Below are 23,485 nucleotides of genomic sequence, written 5' to 3' on the forward strand. Positions count from 1 at the left end.
GTTTGTTAGGTGCCTATGGGATAGGACATACCAATCTGTTGGGCATGTTAGTTTTCATCCATTGAGGTCATGTAACTTTGTCATATAATACCAGATGTGCTTTGTGTATGGTTCAGAACATGTGTGTTTCAGAATTAAGGCCAGAGCAGACTCATAACATATTAAGTGCCCTATCTGATGAAGATCTGAGTAGAGACAGGAACATAATCTGTTCAGAACATTAGGCGGGCAATGTTAACATTAACAAAACAGTTGCCTTACTGAATAGTTACTGGGTTTACTCAAAAAGAAAAAAAGATGTTAGGCTAATACTCACATTACACACAGTTTGGCCTTGGTACACTACAGAGAAAGGATCAGAAAACCTACATTCTAAAATGTTAAAAATATGTGATACTGGAAAAAGACAGTTATTACAGTTATTTTTAATCTTTCATGCAGCATCATTGAAGTTGTTTCCATTTGACATTAAATTTCCATAGGAAAAATTAAATCTTATAGTTGTTCAGATGTTCGATTGTTTATGCCATATAGATTCCCATTAATACATTTTTAGTCCAGTTTTTTAATTGTAATCTAGTTCTTTTGCTTTAGAGCATTTAGAATAAAATGAGCATTTTCTTCAGTCCTTCAAACAGAATGTAGCTGATTTTCCCCCCAAAGTGGTGGGGAAATTTCTTATTTTTAATTTCCAGACCAAAGATACTTGGTTTCCTGGCAATAATATCCCTTTATTAAGATTCAGCATCTGCAGTTCACAGAGGGCAGCTTTGCTGGTTTATCCAGCCAAATGATCAGGCTTATAAGGAAGGTGAATTGATTTCAGAGTCTTCTTGGAGAAAGTGTACAATGGATACCAGTTTTTTATATGAAAATCAAAACCTTCTCTGGAGTATTTGACTGTTCTGTTGTTGCTCAGTTTCTCCATTAGCTTTATCTTCTTAAATGAGGCAGAACCGTTTGTCCTGGCTGCTTGAGAGAAGAAGCTCACTGCAAAGTAGTTTGTAAAATTAGGTCATGGCCACACGTACTCAGGTCCAAATGAAGGAGGGAGGAGAGGAAGAGGAGAAGATACACAGAAAGCAGTAAAGGGAGAGGGCAGACTGGAGGAATTTGGAGAAGGGATAAAAGGATAAGAGAGATGAAGAAGGAAGAAACGTGAGAAGGATAGGGATAAGGACATAACAAAAAGCAGGGGATGCAAGCAAAGTCTTTTTCTAATATTATAGGAAGAATACAGCATGAGGGAGGGGTAGATGCACTTATAAAACACTAATGCCAATAAGCAGGTGTTTTCTTGGGAGAGCTGCTTAATGACTCTGCATTGATTTTCTGGATGATATCAAGAGGAAAACATTGCAAAGAACTGCCAAGTCAGAGAGTTGTAATCCTTGGCCCAAATCTATGGCTGGCAACAGAGCATGAGAACCTGCTTCCCACAAGAGAAGCCTTTGCATTGAATCTGTTTCCCAACTCAGAATACAGCATCTCAGTCCTTCTCATGCTGCTTGATCATTCATCACATTTCACCACCACACACGGAAACATTCTCATCCCTGCAAAAAGCCCTGCTCACGGTACAGACACAATTCCTTTGGCCTCAGTTCTTTATCTTTAATCAAAATGCTTTCTTGTAAGATTCACTGGCCCCCAATTCTTCATTATGGCTACTCAGAGCAAAATGTCCTAAAGGAGAAAGAGCGCTGTATCCAAAATTCCAAGCAATAACTTTATAGATGTTGAGAAGAAGTCAATGCTAGTGATTCACAGTGTGTTTTCCTTTAAGAGGGCTCATATCCTATTAAATCTTCATCCTGGAGTCAGCCCCAAGCAAATATATTCCATGTGTTCTGTTCTACCACTTCTCACATAGAATCAAATAATTTCCAAGGTGAAAAGGGGTTTGCACGTCAAGCCAAAGCTCTCACCCGTGGCTCGAGCATGCCCTACAATCTCAAGTGCCCCTCAGTGCCTGTCAATCTGGTCTCAGAAAATACAGAAATAGGTTAATCTGTTTCCACAGAGATCCCATTTCTGTTTTGAACTAAAGTTTGGTCCAAAAATCAAGGCCAGTTGCCTGGGTCTGAAGCTGCTGTATGGGACAGGAATACATAGACGGCAGCCCTAACAACTTCATATCATCTTTTCCTTTCAGATACCTAAAAAAATGTTTTTTAGATCCTTAGATGACAGAACATTATGAGTTTTTTCCTCATCACTTTTTTCTCTTCTTCTGTATTTCACATTGCCAATGCCTTTTCCATTAGTTAATCTGACCATCAGCGCTGGGGAACCTGACTGTAATATCCCAGATGCTGTCTCCTCTGTGAAGGGAATAGTCTTACCCATGGCCTCACTTATCATGAGTGTATCTTAGAAACTATGCGGTTAGGCTGAACTCATCTCTGGCAACTTCCTTGTGCTATTTGCTCATCTGGGGCATATTATCCATTAACTCCTTCTGCTTTTTCATGTGTAATGTTCTTGTAGCCTAAATCTGTGAAACTTTTTATATTAGAAACCGGAAAGTAATCCTATATGTTTGTGCCTCCACAATTTCAAACTCTTGGGTCAGGAATCCTACCAAGATGGTTCTGAATCCTTTTTCTGTCATCCAAGGAACTGCAATAACTTCACCTCTTGACATGCATGTTACTAACTCCAATCTGAACAATGGTTTCTTTGACCAAAAAAAAGTTCAAGTGGGAGTTAAACTACGTTTTCTCACTAACAAAATAGCACCGTCTCTGTTGGTAGCTAACAATTGTTGAACATGTACTCTGCCAGTCACTTGCCTAATAACTTGTATTGCGCCAGCCTAGTAACAGTATTTTGGGGGTCACATAATTACCACAAACCTACAAAATGGCTACTATTAAGATTTCCCTTTTAAAAATGAGGAAACTGAACCTCAGAGAGATTAAAACTCTTTTCTGTGGCTGGTTGGTGGTAAACCTGAAATCCAAACCCAGGTCCTGCATCAGCTCATGTGTGCGCATCTACTTTCTCTCAAATGGAAGGTCTAGATTGTCTAACTGCTCTTACTTCCTCAAACTATAACTTTTAAAAGCTCTTTCATTTTCTGGAAGACTCAGTTCATTTTTGGCCTTAGACTCTCTAAAACCATTTCTTACCAATCATTTCTCCTTTTGTCCTCATCCTTGGCTGTGGGCAACAATTTCACATCTCTCATGAGCCATTTAAAAATATTATTTCTCGCAAAAACTCCCCATGCAGCCACATTCACATCTTTAGCTGCTACCAGTTTCTTTTTCTCTGGTATCATTATTTGTAATTGTATTATCATAATTTCATTTCTAAGAGCTCCCAGTCCTCTGGAGTCATCTTCCACGAGGCAATGAGATCATATCTCTATTTTAAAGTATCATTTTAAAAAATTTGCCTTTTGAAGTTTTCATATCCAGATCTGTCAAGACCAAGCATCCTTCTTCTTTAGTTTCACCTTGGATACTATACTTTCTAAGGTACCATACCTACTTTCTCCCAGAGATATTGTCCATTCCACAAGGCTAAACTCTTCCTTGTTGGTTAGAAATAGACACAAATAAACATGTCACTTGCTGCTTGTGTCTGAGGAGGAATATTATCAATAATATCAAGAAACTTATCAAACCACAAAATACAGAGAAGTGAGAATTATATACACTTCTGCTGTATCTCTTAAGGATCTATTGTATCTGCAAATATGCATAAGGTTATACATACAATTTTCTTATTGGAGTTTCTGTGTTTAAAGACTCATGGTGCTTAAAGATGGCTAATGAGTTCCACATATGTAAAGATACTTATTTACAAAGGTTTGACATCAGTTAACCAACAAAAATCAGCATCATAGCAACATACTTGGATGACAACGTGGACCTACATTTACCTTTTTTCAACATTTCTACGACCCAGATCCTTTGACACTTGAAGATCTTCATGCAAACTATTTCACCCTCCCTACTTGCCATGCTAGTGCACATCCTAGCACCTCCATAAAGCCTAACTCAACCGACTTCTTACTCCATTAAAAATTAAAGACAAAATGTCTGATTTGCTAATTAATCATTTCACCGCTTCTTTAATATCTATTTCATTAATATCTCAAATAGTTATTTAAGCAGTTTCTGCCATTTAGTTCCTGAGTACCTATAATATTTCCCTAAATACATCATAAATTACTTGAAGGAATATAAATGTCTCACAAGTGCAAGGTTTCAGAACATAGCAAAGCAGACATGTGGTGAATGACAGTGACTAATTATGGTCAACTAAAGTCTGTTCTGAGATTCATGGGGAAGTCTAAAAATAGTAAATGAGTAAAATTTTAAGTATGAAACCTATTCACATTCCTTAGTTTTTCAACTTATTTCAATGTTTCACAACAACTACAATCTCTAAAGAGCAGTTTTAGTGGAAGATTTAATTGACATCGAAGCTACTTTTAATCAGAGGGCTTCCTACATTTTTGCTACCTCAAATGGTAACAATATTTTAAAAAGTTTATTTATTTAAAAGATACACAGAGAGAGAAAGAGGTAGGAGGGAGAGCTATCTCATCTGCTGGCTTATTCCCCAAATGCCTACAACAACCAGGACTGCATCAAAGCCAGAGGCTAGGAACTCAATCCGGGTCTCCCACATGGGCTGCAAGAACCTAATTACTTGAGGTATCAACACTAACTCCAAGGGCCTTCATTAGCAAGAAGATGGAATCAGGAGCCAGAGTAAGGAATCAAACTGAGGTATTCTCAAGAGGAATACACGTGTCCTAACCAGCATCTTCATTGCTACGCTAAATGCCCTTCCCCAAGTATAATTTCAGTTTAATAAAATCAACAAATACTATCATAGATTGCTCCAAGAATATGAAATAAAAAGTATGAAAGTATATTTATGTTGAGGAATTCTTGGTCAAAGGACTAACATCTATAGTTTCTTATAAGGAATAATAAGGCTGACATACTATAGATTAAGGCTCAAGCCCCAGCAGAAATATAAGTAAGGTACATTAGAAGCCAAATGAAGAGAGATTTCCAGTCAGTTAAAGAGGTCCGCAGGTGTTTCATGGAGGAGGCATCAACAGAATCATGGAGGCTGGGATTGGAAATCCTGAGGCATGTCAGATAAGGGCATACTGTGACCAAAGCACAGATCACAAGGCAAGGTGAGGTATATCCAGTTTCTTAAATATTACAATCTCTCTGGGCTGAAGTGTCTGTATCCAATTTTTTAAGTAACAATGAATTCCACCAAGTACAGAAATGGTCTTGTGGATACACCTTCAGCTTTGTGTGAATGTCTTCCATTTGAGTCTATAGGTTGTCTTGGTTTCTCACTTCTCTCCCATGTGAGCTAGACTCAGGAGGAGAGGGAAAGGAGTGCAGTCGGGATCTTTATTTCTCGGCTCCATCCCCATAGGTGGCACTGAGCTGGCTGCTTCCCTCAGTGTGGGTCAGGTGTTGCTCCCTGCAGCTTGCTCCTCTCCAGGTTCTGCTAGCCACTCCCCCCATACTCTCCTCACCAGGGCTGGTTATAAATGATCTATTAAAGTCTCCATGACTCATGTAATTTAAGTGTTCCATGTCTCCTGCTGAGACTGTCTGACAGGAGCTCCAAGTATTCTGAAGTTAAAAGGAAATTAATGACAACAGTAGATAAGGACCCCAGGATTTTCCTTGAGAACCTGATTTTTGGCCTCTATTGTGCATAAACTCAAATAAGAATTTTTTTTTGAGATTATTAAAATGAATGCATTGTCTTCTGCAGCCAGTATCTATTTTTTTTAACTTCTTGTATCTCTAACTATGCCAGTAGCCCAATGTCAGTTATTTCTACCACCTGCCTCTTCCCAGACGTTTCAGATCCTAGAGCTTCTTTCTACTCTCTACCAGGAACTGGCTGCACTCCTGAAGTTTATATCGGAGGATGCCCTTAAGTCTGTCAGTCAACTGGGAAATGCACATCAAGGCCACAATAAGATGCCATTTCACAAAAATGGAATGGCTATCATAAAGTCAAAACATAAAGTTATCAAAGATGTGGAGAAATATGAACAGGCATTTTTCAAAGGATGAAATACAAATGGCCAACATGAAAAGATGCTCAGGATCACTAGCCATCAGGGAAATGCAAATAAAAACCACAATGAGGTTTTGCCTTACCCCAGTTGGAATGCCTATCATCCAAAAATCCAAAAATAGCAAACGTGGTAAGCATTTGGGGGAAAAGGTACCCCAATATACTGTTGGTGAGAACGTAAATGATTACAATCATTATGAAAGACAGTATGGAGATTTCTCAAATCTGAAAATAGATCTACCATATGATTCAGCCTTCCTACTCCTGGGAATTTACCCAAAGGAAATGAAACCAGCATATGAAAGAATTATCTGTACCTCCATGTTTACAGTAGTTCAACTTACATGGCAAAGAGATGGAATCAACCCAGATATTCATAAACTGATGACTGGATAAAGAAATTGAGGTATATATACACTTTAGAATACTATTCAGCACCCCCCCCCCAAAAAAAAAGAATGAAATCCTATCTTTTACTACAAAACGGATGCAACTGAAGACCATTATGCTTAGTGAAATAGGCCAGTAGCAAAAAGACAAATACGTTTTCCTTAATACACAGTAATATATAGAGTACAAGAAATATATGAATGAATTGACATTTAAAGATTTATTATTTATAGCTCTTGTCCAAAAAAAAAAAAAAAGATGTGGGGGAATTGGAACTGTTTCACATTACTGGTGGGGATATAAAATGTTAGAGCCATTATGGAAAATAGTATGGAAACTCCTTAAAATTTTAAACATAGAATTACCACAGGGCCAGCAATTTCAACCTGTTATACATGCAAAAGAGCTAAAGAATGGATTCAAATAGATAATTGTACGCCAATAGTCATAGCATTATTCAATATTGCAAAAGACAGAAGTAACCCAAGTGTCCATTGAGATGAATGGACAAATAAAACATGGAAGACACAGTTATTATTCAGCCTTAAACCAAAATTAAGTTCAGACACATACCTCAATAAGAATAGATTTTGAAAACTTTCACTCCAAAAATAATCCAGACACAAAAAAGGATAAATGGTGCATGATTCCAATTTCATGCATTACATAGAGCAGGCAACAGAATGAATGACAGAGGTGACCAGGGACTGAAGAAGGGTTCGAAAGGGGAGTTTGTGTTTAATGGCTATAGGATTCCAATGAGTCTGGTGAGGATATTACAGAAATTCATTGTTGTGATGGTTGAACACTGTGAATGTATAAAATTCCACTAAACCGTACCCTTTCAAGTAGTAAAAGCAAAAAAAAAAAAAAAAAAAAAAAAAAAAAAAAAAAAAAGAAAGAAAAAAAAAAAAAAATACTTGCAGCAGAGTCCAAACAGGGCCCACTGGAAGAAACCTCTGTTTAGAATTCCTAGAAATATCAAGGACACTGGGAGAGATGGGAAAGGAGCACATACAAGCCGAAAGTGGCTCTGGTCGACTTCCTAGAATGCTGTCACAAATCTAAGATACTACGAGTCTGTGATTAGATTTCTTGGGAATTTTTTTCTTGTTGTACAGGCAAAAGGAGATTTCGGGATATAATTTTCTGAAAGCATTTAAAAGCTTTGACAATGATTTGTGACAGTCTGTAGACCACTATCATATCCAAGTTCACATTACTCATTTCATTTGCCTCCTACTGTGATGCATTATTATAAAACAAGTGGCCAAAGACCACGGATTTCTTACATTCTGAGAGTCAGGCATCTGAAACCAGCCTTGCTGGACTTAAATCAAGCTTTGGGCAGCAAGCTTGCCTTCCGGAGGCTCTAGGAAAGAATCACTTCCTTTGCACTTTTGAGCTCCTAGAAGTCACCAGTGTCCATTGGCTCATGGTCCTGCCTTACTCAGATTCGCATCTATCTTCTTGTCTCCTTTCTCTCTCCAACCCTCCTGCCTCTGTCTTTTCCTCTTAGAGACCTTGTGGTTATGATGAGCTGACTTAGACAGTCCAGGAGAACCTCCCCATTGTAGAATCCTTAATGTAATCACATCTCCATGTATGGGGATATATTTCCAGGTTCTGCGGATGAGAGTGAGGACATCTTTGGTAGGGTCATTATTTTATCTACCACACTGATTAACTCCAAGTATATTTTTGCTGGATATGTTTAAAAACAATAGGTGTTGCTCAGATTACTAAATTAATGCTTGTATGTTATAGAAAAATTTAGATATTTTAGAAAAGAAAAAAACAGTATTACCCTAAATCCAGTGTCTCATTTATGCATGATCATCGATGGTTTCAAAATGAAAATGGGATCATTAGGTAGATAATTTCAGGTCCTACCTTTAAGATTTATTTATTTTATTTGAAAGTCAGAGTTATAGAGAGGAGAGAGACAGAGAGGAATATCTTCTATCTGCTGGTTCATGCCCCAGGTGGCCACAACAGCTCAGGCAGGGCCACAAAGCCAAGAACCAGCAGCTTCATCTGGGTCTCCCATGTGGATGGCAGAGGCCCAAACAGTTGGATATCTTCCACTGTTTGCCCAGATCATTGGGAAGTGGAGCAGCCAGGACACTAAACAGTGTCCATATGGGATGTCAGCATTGCAGGCGGTAGCTTTACACAATATGTCACAATGTCTATCTCTACCTTTTATATTTAGCATATCTTTAGCTATTTTCATGCCATAACTACTGAGATGTGTATTTTATTGAAAGGGTTAAAAGCTGAGGAAGGTACAGAACGGTTTTTTTGTAAATGGTAGAAGCAACAAGTAGAATTTAGGCTTGGTTTAAAAATTTTTCTCCTTTTCAGTATTTTAGAACAGCAGAGAAGTTTCTACATTCCATGTCTGCTCCATGAACACTAAGGTCTCCTTTAACTAACCTCCAGTGCCCACCGGAAACAGATACTCTGTGCAAACAGCCATATCACAAAATTATCACAGGATGTCATGCATACTTCACTCTGGGGCAACTTCCTCACTGTATATTTTCATTTTCAAATGACGTAGAAGCTCACTTATGTGACTAGCACATTACAATATATACACAAACACACTGCATATGCTCACTTTGTTCTGAGCAAAAATGCTAGTAAGAAAAAAAAAGAAAAATCAATTTCTGAAAGTTCAATGAATAACAAGATTCTCAATCTTCAAAATACTAGCGAGGCTTAATTCCATGTAAAACATCATTTTTATCATAGTACAACTTCCCATATATGGAAACTTGATGTAATATGCAGCCATAAAGAAAGAATTATGTCCTTCATGCCCCTGGCCCCCTTTTTTTTTTTATACTTGAGTTGGTTTGGTAACTTTATATAGAATGAACAAAATGGCTGAAAACTATTTAGAATATAGGAAGTTAAGTTTAATAAGGCCAACAGTGGGACGTTAGTTTCAAGGTATGATTCTTACATCCACATGCAGCTCAACCTTAAGGGTGTGTTCTTGAAAAAACACAATCATTCTAGATTTTATCCTTAAGCGTCTTGTATGCCAGATATAGACAGGTTAAATATTACTCTGCTCCAACAATAACCACAACAAGAAACCCAAACAAACATTTCTTAAAAACTACCATTGAGAAGAGCTAACTTATTTTTAGGTAAAAATGAACACTATTATTTTTAATTATATCCAAGACATGGTACACTTTCATTTTCTTCCATTACTATTCATTATTACTTTTGTGTTGGGTATGATTTTCAACCCTAGTCTAAGCTAAGAAAAGTCCTTATTCCATCACGTAAGCCTATGTACAGTCAAATGTGTTCAAATAGTTGCAGTAACACAAGTCAGGGGCTGCCACAGAGATGCTTCATGGTTTTGTGCATAAGATACATTTAAATGACAGAAAGAATAGTGCTGATGGATAAAAATAGGACACAAAACACAAAGCTACTTAGGTGTGTTTAACTCACTGACACCCATTTCAACTGAGGCTTTGAAATATGGTCCCTTGTCCAAAGTCTCCAGGACCTAACCCGCTTGTAGTGTCTCAGCGTGGTTTTTAAACCTTTTAGGTTGAGTGTTTAAGACAAAACTAAATTTTGAGCAGTGATTGAATCCTCACTCGAAAAGCAAGTCTTCAACTCATTATCATCACCTTTAAAAACTTTACAAACACAATCTAGCTATTGTCTATCACATTTAGACATTCAATGACTGGTTTACTTATCTCACCACCATCTATATTTTATTTGCCACCTTTCATAAATGTAAAGTGAACCATCAAATAGTTCTCAGCTCTTCAAACCGCTGACAACACAAATCATGCCAGATATAAATATTTACATGGTCAAAGTAAATGTTTCCAAAATCCCAACTCCAGTGCATTTGAAAATTGATTTGGATCAGACACATTTTACTGAATTGAAAGGGTAAAAAAAAAAAACCAAAATAAACAAGCAAAAATCATAACAAGAGAGGGAGTTTGAACACCAGGTTTGGGGTAAAAAAGACCCCCAAAATAAACAAGCAAAAATCATAACAAGAGAGGGAGTTTGAACACCAGGTTATCTCCCAGTCTCTCTCTCTTTTTTTCATTTTAGAAAGAAGTTGCCTTTTTTTTTTCCACATCAAAATTTCACTGAAGATGGTCTAACAGAAGGTGATTATTATCTATACACTAATTGTGTTACCTTACCATCATTTCCATCCCACTTGCAATGTACACTTTACCTATGATCCATTGCAGTGCTTGCCCTAACTGTTAGGAAAAAGATACAGTTTTTCAACACAGCCCAGCACCTGGCCTTTGCCATCTACTCCAACATCCCATGGCCACGCCCTCTTAGGTTTCTCTGCTTCAGCATTAGTGGAATTTCTAGAACTCAAGTACAAAACCTCAATCTGTCCTAGGTTTTTTTCTTTCATAACTGCTTTTCCCCTTGCCCAGAATGCAATAACTCCCTAATAACTTCTTTAAAAAAAATAAATAAAAGATGATTGAATATTTAGTTAAAATTGCAACTTTTCCTTCTTAAATACTGACCAGGGGACTCATACATGTTCTTTACTTTAAAAGAATGATTCACATAGAGAGGTATATGTAGAAGTCATGTCAAATTCATTTTAAGATTTACAAAAACAAAATTGAACATGAAACAATAATTAGCGTAGTTTAGTTTCCTATGGAATGACAGCAATACACTAAATGACCCATAAACGACCTTTCTATAGAAACGCATCTCAGCTTGTATCTAAAACAGTACACAAATACTACTTTGCTGTAAGATCCCAATCATGTGCAATATCTTTTAACTCCTACATTTTAACTTCAGTCAAAGTCACTGACAACTTCTGGCTTTGTGGGCAGAGGGTGAAGAGGGGAGAGGCAGACAGACAGACAGTGATATGGTAACAGAAAACAGACCCCAATACATCAAAGGCGGAAAAAACTTAGAAACTCTGAGGTAAGCATGGTGAACAAATTGTATAAAAGGGAGAGAAAGCAGAGCCCAGTGAGCTCACAACCTGGAGAATCAGTTGCCAGCATAACAAAGGTCGTCTATAATTTTAACCACAATTTTCCGCACAAATAGATTTCCATTCCTCTTGAGTTCACAGAGCTAAATCACCTTCAGATACAATTTTCTGCATGTGTGTGTTTCCTGCCTTCAACAACCCACTCCACAGTAAAGAGTAGCCAAACAGAAATGAGCCAGCAAGCGAAATGCTAGACTCCAGCGATGAGAACACCCTACAGGCACTCTGCCCTCCCACCAATGGAGGAGGAGCTCATCACGGCAGGAGGAGAGGGCAGGAGGGAATTAGGTGTGAGCTGCACAAAGCATCGCTCAGCATTTCTGTGCAGTGAGACACCCCTAGGAAGGTTAATTATTGATTTTCTTATAAATCATCTAAGGTGATTTTTGTTTTTCCTCCCAGGATGGTAAACGTCTGGTTTTACAATCATTAATTTTTTTTTGTTTGTTTTCACCTCATTAAGATGAAAAGAAGGCCCAGTAAAAAGTTTCTCCAAGGAAGGATTGTCCCAGCATGATATGCCAGAGAAGCAACTGTTTTCTGATCTTCATGGAGTGCCAGGGATAGGACCTCAGGCAACCTCCAGGGGTGTAGACTAATTACAAGCATGTGAGTTTGATTGGCCAGGGAGAAAAAACACAATTTAGATGTAGTTATGTTTGTCGGCAGCAGGCGTGAGGTGTGTGGTATTCCTAGGTGGAAAGCCACACTTGACGCAGGGCCTGAGGCTGGAGGATCAGCATTCAGAGGCAGCGCCACCCCCATCCTCAAGTTCATGATGGAAGCAACATGGCCGCTTACCTTCCTTCCCCCAGTGTTGATGCGCAGGGGGGTGAGAAAGGGGTCGAAGATCATGTGACTGGTCTCTATGTTCACCGGTGACTGCCGTTTCCCCACAGAGCACAGGTTCCACGCTGAGTTCACCAATCCCCAGAAAGAAGGAACTGGAAATAAAATGAAGTTACAGAATTAGGCTGGGAGAGCAATGCAAAAAGAGCTAAGGGACAAAGATAATAAAATCAAAGAGGGCCACCTAATGTTCCCACTTATGAGGATCCCTGGGTGTTGCTCTGATGGCTTCCTGACCTGAATCGCAATCAACTTGTCCAAATCCAACCTTCGTGATCTCTTTAAGTCAGATTCTCTAATTTCAGGTCCACTTACTCTGTGGCCTCTTTGTCAAATACAGTTAACTCTGATGTTTTATTGCTGACATCAGTTTTAAACCACAATGTCTTTCTAACATGTCTGCAGTATACCAAATATTTAGCAATTTCTGAGTTGATATCTGCCTTCCTAATTGGCAGGGATAAAATGAGAATCATCCTTGTTCTTTTTAGAAGGTATTTGAAGCTTTTCAAGGAATGCCATTCAACATATACAGGGTGTTTTCCTGAGAGCTGTCAAAACCAAGCTGGAGGAGTTATTCTTATGACTCTCAATCAAAGCCAGCTAGGAGTTTGGCAACTTGACTTTCTTGAGTTCATCACTGTCATTAACCTAATAATATTCTAGCAGTTGAATAACATACTCAGTGAGAGTATAGGGAGAAAATATGACGCTGAGTCCTGAGTGCAAATACCCACAGGAGACCACTGCTCATTTTCATTGTCCCATTAAAACATCTATTAGAATACAGTTTAATGGCAATTCCCACTCCTATTTTTCTTCTTTACAAGAAGTGAGCAGCACAAGGGAGGCAGGGAGTCAACCTACTAAGTTAACGTCATTGAAAATCAGAAAGTATACCTGTGGCCTTCTCCTGCCTTTCTCAGCGTTTCCACTAGGCTCTGGCTGCATGTGTCCAGCCTATGTCCTTGAGATCATATAGCCATTCCCTGCCTCATCAGTCCTCAGTGGCACAGGGAGCTCCTGTCTTAGCACTGGACTAGGTTGAAGTGCAAGGAAGGCAGATAAACACAAGGGCAAAGACCTTAGTGCAGGGGGAGGTTAAGGCAAGAATGTTATGTGACTACAGGTGAAGGCCACCTGACCCTGCCATGGTGGAGTTTGGGAGTTACTCCTAGAGAGGATGAGAATGACAATCAAGTCATAACTCTAAATGTACTTGCTCTCCCAGGAACTCAAAAATAATAGCATTTTTAATTTACAGCAGCCATCATTCATGCCCATAACATGGACAGAGAAAACGGCAGCAAGAGAGACTAGCCAACACTTGACAAAGATACTCTAAAAGAGGCAGACAATTCAGAGACAAATTAGGCTACATTGTACATCTATTCCTATTTAAATGCAAAATTCTATGACTCCTTCGTTTGTTTTGTGCAACTGCTGGGCAAAAGTAGAAGAACTACATACAAGTTCCTTAGATTTCTACATAAATACTTCAATGTCAAAATAAGATGAACCTCTTTGTGAAATACACTAAATTTGGTTTAATCTATGCAAACACATCTCTGATGGCTGCATTCCCTTTGGTTTAAAAAAGTTTAAATTGGATTTCTAGCTGTTAATGATATTCAAAATGTCAACCAGAGTTACAAGAAGGAGAAAGGAAGGAAGGGTGAGGGAGAAGAGGAAACACAGATGCAAGGACATTGGTCCCTGTGCTTCCTTGGCCCTCTTCTGTTTTTTATTGTTGTGTGAACTATGTTATCACTGCAAGTCACTTAACATCTTTAGATGTACCTCCTAGAGAACTGTACATTAAGAGTGCCGTTTCAAAACATAAGCTTCTATCTTCCCTAAACTTCTCGTTTTTCAATCATTGATTTAATCCTGTGTTTACTCCCTAATCATTTAAAGTTTATTATGAAAAACAATGTCTCCCTCAGGACATTCTGCTATTTCTTTTTGTCAGTGATTCCCACATGAACGTAGATAAATCATGTATCCCTTGGACCCTGGCTGGTCGCTATGGTGCCTGTAGTAGGCTGAAGAACGACTGGCTCCTCTCCAAACACGTCCACATCCCAACCTCACCTGTGAATGTGTTACCTTATATGTTAACGGCTCATTGCAGATGTGATTAATTTGAGGATTGTGACATGGAGAGCTTATTTTAGATTATTACAAGAGTTCTGCAAAGACGGAGATAGGAGAGTCAGAGATACAGTGCAAAGATGTATGGATAAAAACAGAAGTCAGACAGGAGAGACCACAAACACGTGCCAGCCTTGAAGATGGAGAGAAGGGACATGAATTGAGGAATACAGGTTATTTTCTGGTGCTAGGAAAGCTGGGGGAGTAAATTCTGCACCCAGAACCTCCAGAAGGAATGCAGACTTGCTGTTGCCATGATTTTCAATCATCTTGGACTTCTAATCTCCGGAACAGAAAGATGATACATTTACCTTGTTTAAAGCCACCCAGTTATGATGATTTGCTACAGCAATAATAGGAGACTGATCCAGCCTGTTTTATCTCTAAAACATACAAAGACAATAAGCTCTTTGACAACGAATGTCTAATGGGGGTGGGAATGGGCCTACCCTGGATGGCAGCTCCATGATAAACAGTGGTTACAGCTGGTACTGTAACACTGCATTTAATCCACTCCCGTGAAAATCATTAACAAAAATAATTCCACCCCCATAAATGGGTTGTAAAACTGCTGTTATGCGGCAACATGGGTGGGCAGATGCTCCTGTGCCTTACCAATAAACTTCATGCCCAACAAAATTCCCTCCACAAAACTACAAACAGCGGAAACGTTACGCGAACATCTGCCTTCACTTTTATTGAGCAAGGGGTCCTGTATGACAAACTGTTTGGGGGTTTTATATCCCCACTTTGCTAGAAAGGCCTGTGTCTCTAATTCTAACCACCTGCTCAGCCATTTGAAGAAAACTAAGTTTCCCTGCTCAGCCTCATATCTCAGGGGCTCCACTCCTGAAGGGGTAGCTACACATGCTCCTCACTGGGATGTTGATTTTAAATCAGCACAAATGAATCACCTCTCAGAACTAGAAGCCACCTTAGAGATCATCTGATCTAAATGCATTCCTGGAATTAAGGCCATAGAGACAGAGAGCAAAGCCCTTGACCCAAGGGGACATAGCCGGTTAGAGGCAAGGAAGACCAGGAAAGAATAGAATCCCCATCTCAAGGTGTCCAGTGCTGCACAGCCCCCTTCCTCCCCAGCAGGCTCGACACAAGAGCATATTACTGTAGCATGGGAACCTCAGAGTGAATTGACCCCTTGACCCTTGCTAGACTTTGCTATCATTTCTCTTTGGGTAAATCAAGAGGAACATTAATGCCTACTTTCCAGTGCAATATATTTCAAGTGCAAAGGCTCAACTCAAACTTCTGAAAATCAACTATTCCAAATAAAATTGAGATTTCAAAAGTGATACAACTATAGAGTGAGACAGAATAACCTGGATAAAAATAAATGGTTACAGGTCAGTTGAAGAAGGATGTGTTTGTGTCCCATTTGCAGGGCACTGAGGAGACTCAATGGGGAAAATCATTCATGAAGAGCTGCTCCTGGGATAATGTCCTGAGGTCAGCTGGACTGGCTGGGATTTCAGACCAGATGCAAGGAGAAGTTGATGCTGTTAAAAGTAGAACAATGTGCTGGAGTAATAGTTAAGATGTTGAAACAAGTCCAGGAAACTCAAGTGTCAAATGGACCTGAAATAGCTCTGCAGATATGGCACAATCTAGGTTTTAGGGAAGCACTTTAGGATGATGGTTAAGAAAACAGGAGGGCATGCAGCGCCTGTGCTTACTGAGGCATGGGAGTGAGTGGCTGCTTTGATGTGCAGAGTAAGGATGGATACAAGGCTCTAAGATTTAGCATGAAAAATTCTCCCCCTGGGTTTGTGCAGGACGCTCAGCCATCCTCAAGGTTCTGATGCTTAATCATCCTCCACCACATTCCCCTTCAGGTTTATAGACTTCCCATGTCACCCTTGTGAGCAGAGGTGGAGTTAGAGGACTGTGGCACTGCTTCTAGTTCTAATTTTCCAAAGTGCATTGTTGATTTCTTGTGATTTCATTGTTGCTTTTAGCCTTTGTTTAGACTCCTGTGGAACTGTTAACTTTCTATGTTTTACTCATTGAATATTATGGATAGTGTTGCATTAAGCCTGTGATTATAGAGTGGATTGAATTATGTTTTTGCAAAAATTAAAGTAAAAAAGAAAGGAAGGAGGGGGACTGAGGGAGAGTGAGATGGAGGGAGGGATGTATGGTTATCTTCTTAGAATTAGGCCTATGAAGGCCAGTGCCACAGCTCAACAGGCTAATCCTCCGCCTGTGGCGCCGGCACACCGGGTTCTAGTCCCCGTTGGGGTGCCGGATTCTATCCTGGTTGCCCCTCTTCCAGGCCAGCTCTCTGCTATGGCCCGGGAGTACAGTGGAGGATGGCCCAAGTGCTTGGGCCCTGCACCCGTATGGGAGACCAGGAGAAGCACCTGGCTCCTGGCTTCGGATCAGCGCGGTACACCGGCCACGGCGGCCATTAGAGGGTGAATCAACAGTAAAGGAAGACCTTTCTCTCTTTCTCTCACTGTCCACTCTATCAAAAAAAAAAAAAAAAGAATTAGGTCTATGAAAAGCATGAGGTATGTTCTCTTTATATTAATGGATTTTTTTTTTAGAAAATCATGGATAATTTCAAATAAAGGTGACAGCAAAGTTGGAAAAAAAGAACTATTTGTTTCTTATTCTTTTAGTTTCCATGTTGCTTCCAATAAATCAGATTTTTAAACTTTCTTTCATTTTTAAGGCATCAGTTATTATGGCTTATTAGCTAATTCTGTGTCTTCTAGCTTGATTGATGTACTTATTTTTGAGAAAAACTGTAAATAAATCAAAAGAGTAAGAATAACTCTAATTAATGTAAAACTGGTCTGAAAAATGTTTGAATTCCATCATCCCTGGCATCCTTGTCACACTGTCTTCTAATTTACATATAAACTAGAACACACAACAGACTTGAATATTTTTGCAAATTAATTTTCACAGAGCCTAAACAATGGAACTTAGTGGCTGCATCACAGCTCTGAGTTATCTTGCCAAAACATTTCCCCATGGCGATACTGCCATTCTTACCATAAACAACAAATCCCAAATGGTCTCATGGCTCTGGGTCCACTGAGCTATGCAAGATGCTCAGTGACTCTGTGATTTCAGCTGCTGAAATCATGAAGCTTGGCAAATCCAAAGCAAAACCTATCAGTTATTTGTTCAAACAGCTGAAACAGAAAAAGCACTAGTTTATTAACCCACTTTGGCAACCACCAGACAAAAACAACAAAGTTCTCATCGAAACAAAAAAACAGATCAAAACAGCAAGGAACCAAGGGAATCAAGTCCAGTGTTGAGTTAAAATTTGCCTTGATGACATTTTTATCCTAGAAAAGATGCTTTCAAGTTAGGACATGTATTTAGGCCTCCTCCTTATTCATCTTTTTTAATTATTATTAATTTATTTGACAAAGTTAGACAGTGAGAGAGAGACAGAGAGAAAGGTCTTCCTTCCGTTGGTTCACACCCCCCCCCCCCCACAAATGGCCGCTATGGCTGGCGCTGCACCGATCCGAAGCCAGGAGCCAGGTGCTTCCTCCTGGTCTCCTATGTAGGTGCAGGGGCCCAAGCACTTGGACCATCCTCCACTGCCTTCCTGGGCCACAGTAGAGAGCTGGACTGGAAGAGGAGCAACCAGGGCTAGAACTAGCACCCATATGGGATGCTGGTACCACAGGTGGAGGATTAACTTAGTGAGCCATGGCACCAGCCCCTCATCTGTTTTTGAGTCGGTAGAATTTGCAGAGACAGTGCTGCTGTGGGCAGGGCATTAGGTACTTGGAATGAACTTAAACAGCTTATGTGAATTTGCTAACTCATATGGGAACAAAGCAAACTTAATTCAACTGTGTTTACTCTCAGCCTATGATAGACTAGGCATTGTGTTTGATACTGCGAGTTAAAGCAGCGAATATTTACTGAGAATCAAATACTATAGGCCAACAACTATGTTCGGTTTTGGGAAGTCAATAATGAATGAAGTGAGCAGGGCTCCCGTTCAAGAATCTTGCAGTCTATCAGGAAATACAAGAGATAAACAAGTTTATAGATGTCTACCTATAGAGTGAAAACTTTTGGTAAGCACACCATAGAGATAACTGGCATGATAATTCATTACAGAATAAGGCATAGATGGGAGACACAACTTAGGTCAAATGGTCAAGGGTGGGTCTCTCTGGAAGGGAAATATGGTAGACCCTGAAAGGACTGGGAGTGTTCCTGGAGAGGACAGGCAAGGAAAAAGGAATTCAAGGCAGGGAAGAGGAGGGGATATTGTTGGAGAATAATAGGTGCTTAAGGGACTGAGAAGGCAGATGACTTTAGTGTTTGGACCAGATCAGACTAGTGAGAGGAGGTGGGTTGGCCAGGTAGACGAGGGACAGAAGACACAGGGCTCCACAGACTACATGAAGCAGTTTGCCTTTTCCTCTGATGTAAAGTACCATGGTCTGATTCATGAATTAAAAGTGTGTATGTATCTTCTTTGGCTGGATGATAGCCAAGAGTAAGCTTGATCAGCCTTAGAACAGTTGAATGAGAGAAGAATTGGTTTCCCAGCAACAGTAAGGGACATAGATTTTTACATGAATTTAATCCTATTGCATCAGTGTGTTTAAATTCTACCTCAAAGGCAGAACTAATTGAATGTTTTAAAAACTATTCTCTTCCACATGTGTGCTAATAAAATAGCATTTTTTGTAGGGTCCACCGAGTGCTTTACAAGTCACCACTTGAAGCAAAGAATATTTTCACGAAGAGATTCTGCTAAGGCAATTTTTTTCTCGTTTTTGAGCAATAAACTAAGTCTCCAACTTTTTGGCCAAAGGAAAGCAAATGAAAGTTGGGAAAATGAATACTGGCATAAAACATATCTACAGTGAGTTCAATCCTACAAATAAAGCCTTCCACTTCAATATACCAGTCTCTACTTCGGGGTTATAAAACATATGAATACATTTTAAATAAGAATTCATATCTTTCCCTCGCTCTTTCCCTCACCAATGCTGATTTACTGTCCCTTCCTCTATTCTCAACTGTAATAAATCTCCACTTTGAGCCATTATTAATGAGCATGTTTAAAATACCCACTGCTGCAGGCTTTTTGCCCCTTTCTGATTGCAGATGTATTTCACAGAAGGAATTGGGCATGAAGCTAACTCCTCTGCTGCTGGATTCTTCTTCCATTGCTAGTACTCTGATTCTTAGCAAATGGAAGGCTTCTAACTAGGACTTCCCGTTCTCTGACTCTGGGACTTATTAAAAGGTGCACATATGCATTTTAATTCATAATCATTCATTTGTGCATTCATCTAACAAAAATTAATTGGCCATGCCCAACATACAAGAGATAGAATGAAAAGTCAAATGCTCCCACTCATAGGACACTCAGTACGGTGGAAAGATAGAGAACCTCACAAATAGTTAAAACAAGACATGAGGGCCGGTGCCATGGCTCACTTGGCTAATCCTCTGCCTGCGGTGCTGGCACCTCGGGTTCTAGTCCTGGTTGCTCCTCTTCCAGGCCAGCTCTCTGCTGTGGCCCGGGATGGCAGTGGAGGATGGCCCAAGTGCTTGGGTCCCTGCACCCGCATGGGAGACCGAGAGGAAGTACCCGGCTCCTGGCTTCGGATCAGCGCAGCACCGGCAGCAGTGGCCATTAGGGGAGTGAACCAATGGAAAGACCCCTCTCTCTCTCTCTCTCTCTCTCTCTCTCTCTCTCTCTAACTCTGCCTGGCAAAAAATAAAATAATAAAACACTATATGCTAAGTGTTACCATGAAGGCATGTGTACATTAGCACTTAAAGGCAGAGAGGGGATCAACCTGACTCTCATCCTTTTCTCAAGTGCTAGCATAAGCTTTCATAGCAGAAGCAGCACTGCTGCAAGACATAAAAGTCTTATATCTCGTTAAAACACTGAAACATTTGCTTATACAGAAAGCCCTTCCAACTGAGATGGATTATCCTGGAATCTGAATTGCTATTATACACAGAGAATTTAAGACACACTAGATCCTTGGACTTCTCCAACTTAGTTATTGCATAGAAGATAAATCATGAGCTATCACACCGTTACCATGGAACCATGAGCAGGTGGCTAAATTTCTATAGCCTTAGTTACCCCATTTGTAAGATGGAGACAACTACTTCACAGGGTCCTTGGGAGAGATTAAGTGAAAATATATTTTATAAGGTCTAGTATAATATAATAGATTTCATAATAATTATTTAATAAGCATTGCAGAAGAGGTAAGGTAAGTGTGCTGTAGAACAGCAGGATCGTCCATGCTGTGATCCTACCTCTGTAGCATTCCCAGAGCAGAGGTGAAAGAGGGTGAAGGCTTGAGACAGGGGGAAGGAGTGGCAGCTCTCAGATGCCCACACAAGCCAGCTGGACTTCAGAGCAGGGAGCTCTGAAGCGAGTCTAGGTCACAGAATAGGCCACTTAATTTCCTACTTCTAATGAACCATGTGCAATTATTTCTTAGACTCATAACTCTCAATGTCTTGATGAATGCAGGGAGTGAATGCTACATGTCATCCAAGATGACTTTAGCTCTAAAGAGAAACGATTTCAGTTTTTGGAAGTTATCAGGCTGTCCATCTGTATAGAAGCAGCTTTGTCCTCCTGTTTGTGTGGTTGCATGGTGACTGATCTGTATGCTAAAAACATCAATTGAAGGTGAAGAGAAAGGGAAGGAGTATTTTCATTTGCTGATCACCCACCACTTAACAATCTCTGTGCAAGAAACTTCACGTATTTTGCTTAATCCTCCTTGCCATTCTATGAAATATTTCCATTATTGTATAGATTAGAAAAATAAGTCTTAGAAGTTAAATGACTTTCCAAGGTTACTTGGTAGCTAAAGGAACTAAAATTTGGGATCAATTTCTTCCTTTAAAATAAATAAATAACAAAGTAATTCCGGAATAGTAGCAGGTAAAACAATACAGAGGTATATAAGGCAAGAAGCAATCATCTCTCTTTCCTTTCGGCATTGGCCCTGACGTCAGCACTGTGAATTGTGTATTGGGCATCATTGTCATCTGCCATCATGTTCATGCAAATAGACACACTTACATGGATTTTGAGAGGGAATTTTTATAAACATGCTTTCTGTTTCAAGAAATATTACACCATGGATGTCCCTTCTTGACAGAGAAGTAGAGGAAGAGGGGACGAGAGAGTGGAGAACAAAGAGGGAATGGGGGAAAAGAGGGGTGAGAGAGGGAGAGGACAGAGAAGGAGAGAGGGGGAGGGAGAGAGGAGGAGAGGGAGAGAGGGAGGAGGGAGGAAGGAAAATAGAGAGAGGAGAAAGGGAAAGAATTTGTCTTTGATCCCTTGGTACATTCCCCAAATGCCAGCAGGAGCCAGGACTGGGTTGGGCTGAAGCAAGGAGCCTGGCAGGTGTACCTGGCTCTCCCCTGTAGGTGGCAGCAACTCACTTGGGCCATCATCGGCTGCCTTCCTGGGCTCTTTAGCAGGAAGCTGGATTGGAAATGCAGAATAGCCCAGACTCAAAACCGGGCATTCCAGTATGGGGCACAGATGTCCCAACCAGCACTTAACCTTTTATGTAACAACACTCACATCTGGTGTTTCTCTTTATAAGGTTTCCAAGTTTTCTATCTTATTTAAGGTGACCTTCACAACTATAGGTTGTACATTTTCCTTAAAGGTTTATAAAATATTTTTGTTATACTCTTAGCAACTTGATTTTTAAAATATTTTGGTGTCTAATATTTGTGCAGGCTATGAGACAGGAGTCTCAGATAAATGGTGAATAATTTCACCATTATTTATTAAACTGTCTTTCCCCATTAGATTTAATGTCATATTTATCATATGGTAATTTTCCATATATATTAGATTGGTTTCCTTTTGTTCTAGAATGTTCTCCACATTGGTATAGTCCTATGTCAGTGCTATGCTCTTTTGAGTGTAGTAACATTTATGGAAATGTGTAAGATCAAGGTTTTTGACTAAAAAGTCTGCTCTCTTTCCCCACTATCACTATGGCACCAAAGATGCCTGGCCACCAGGGACATCGGCTGGGACTGGAGGTCCTAGGAACTGCTATCTGTCAGTGAAAGCATTCTTGAAGGCACAAGATCTTTAGATCTTTAGATCTTTAGATCTAAAGGTTTATGTCTGAGAATCAATCTTGAAACAGAGGACAATGACTACTCCTTTCCTCAAAAAACTCTCAAAGGGAAATTTTACTCTTTTTTAAAGATTTTATTTACTTGACAGGTAGAGTTACAGACAGTGAGAGACAGAGACAGAGAAAGGCCTTCCTTCCGTTGGTTCACTCCCCAAATGGCCACAACGGCTGGAACTATGCTGATCTGAAGCCAGGAGCTGGGTGCTTCCTCCTGGTCTCCCACACGGTTGCAGGGGCCCAAGCACTTGGGCCATCCTCCACTGCCCTCCCGGGCCACAGCAGAGAGCTGGACTGGAAGAGGAGCAACTGGGACTAGAACTGGTGCCCATATGGGATGCCAGCGCCGCAGGTGGAGGATTAGCCTAGTGTGTCACAGCGCAGGCCCGAAAGTTTACTCTTAAGAGGCTTAGTTTACAGAATAAAAAGCACACTCAGAGACGTTCTGAAAGTGACTCACTGAAGGAGAGTGCAATGAGACGGCAATGTCAGGGGATTTAGTGCCAGGGGAACTGGATTCAAGTCCTGAATCTCCTAATAACTGCCACATATACTGAGTCTTCACCACATGTTGGGCACCATCCTGAGGACTTTTCATGCGCTCCCTCATTTAATCATCCAGGAAGATTTTGTATTACCCTGATGCCTACATGTTTTTTAGAAATCTGAGACACTAAGTAAATTACCCATGATACCAAAAACAAAGCAAGTGGTAGATTCAGAATTAAAAGTCTGTTCAGTACCAGATTCCTTGTTCTAAATGTACCATAGTTCCTTTCTATCCTGGTACCTAGAGTTAAGC

At 40.0% G+C, this 23,485-nt stretch overlaps 1 protein-coding gene across 1 annotated transcript in view; it reads right to left on the reverse strand.

The window, feature by feature from the left end:
- The window catches only part of CA10 (carbonic anhydrase 10), a 565,541-nt gene that overhangs the window by 295,314 nt on the left and 246,742 nt on the right, over nucleotides 1-23,485 (reverse strand). The window contains exon 3 of the mRNA XM_062175200.1: nucleotides 12,323-12,465. Within this exon, the coding sequence (XP_062031184.1) occupies nucleotides 12,323-12,465 (143 nt within the window). The remainder of the gene's footprint in view (nucleotides 1-12,322; nucleotides 12,466-23,485) is intronic.

The sequence above is a fragment of the Lepus europaeus genome, chromosome 18 (assembly GCF_033115175.1).
Source record: "Lepus europaeus isolate LE1 chromosome 18, mLepTim1.pri, whole genome shotgun sequence".
NCBI classification, from domain to species: domain Eukaryota; kingdom Metazoa; phylum Chordata; class Mammalia; order Lagomorpha; family Leporidae; genus Lepus; species Lepus europaeus.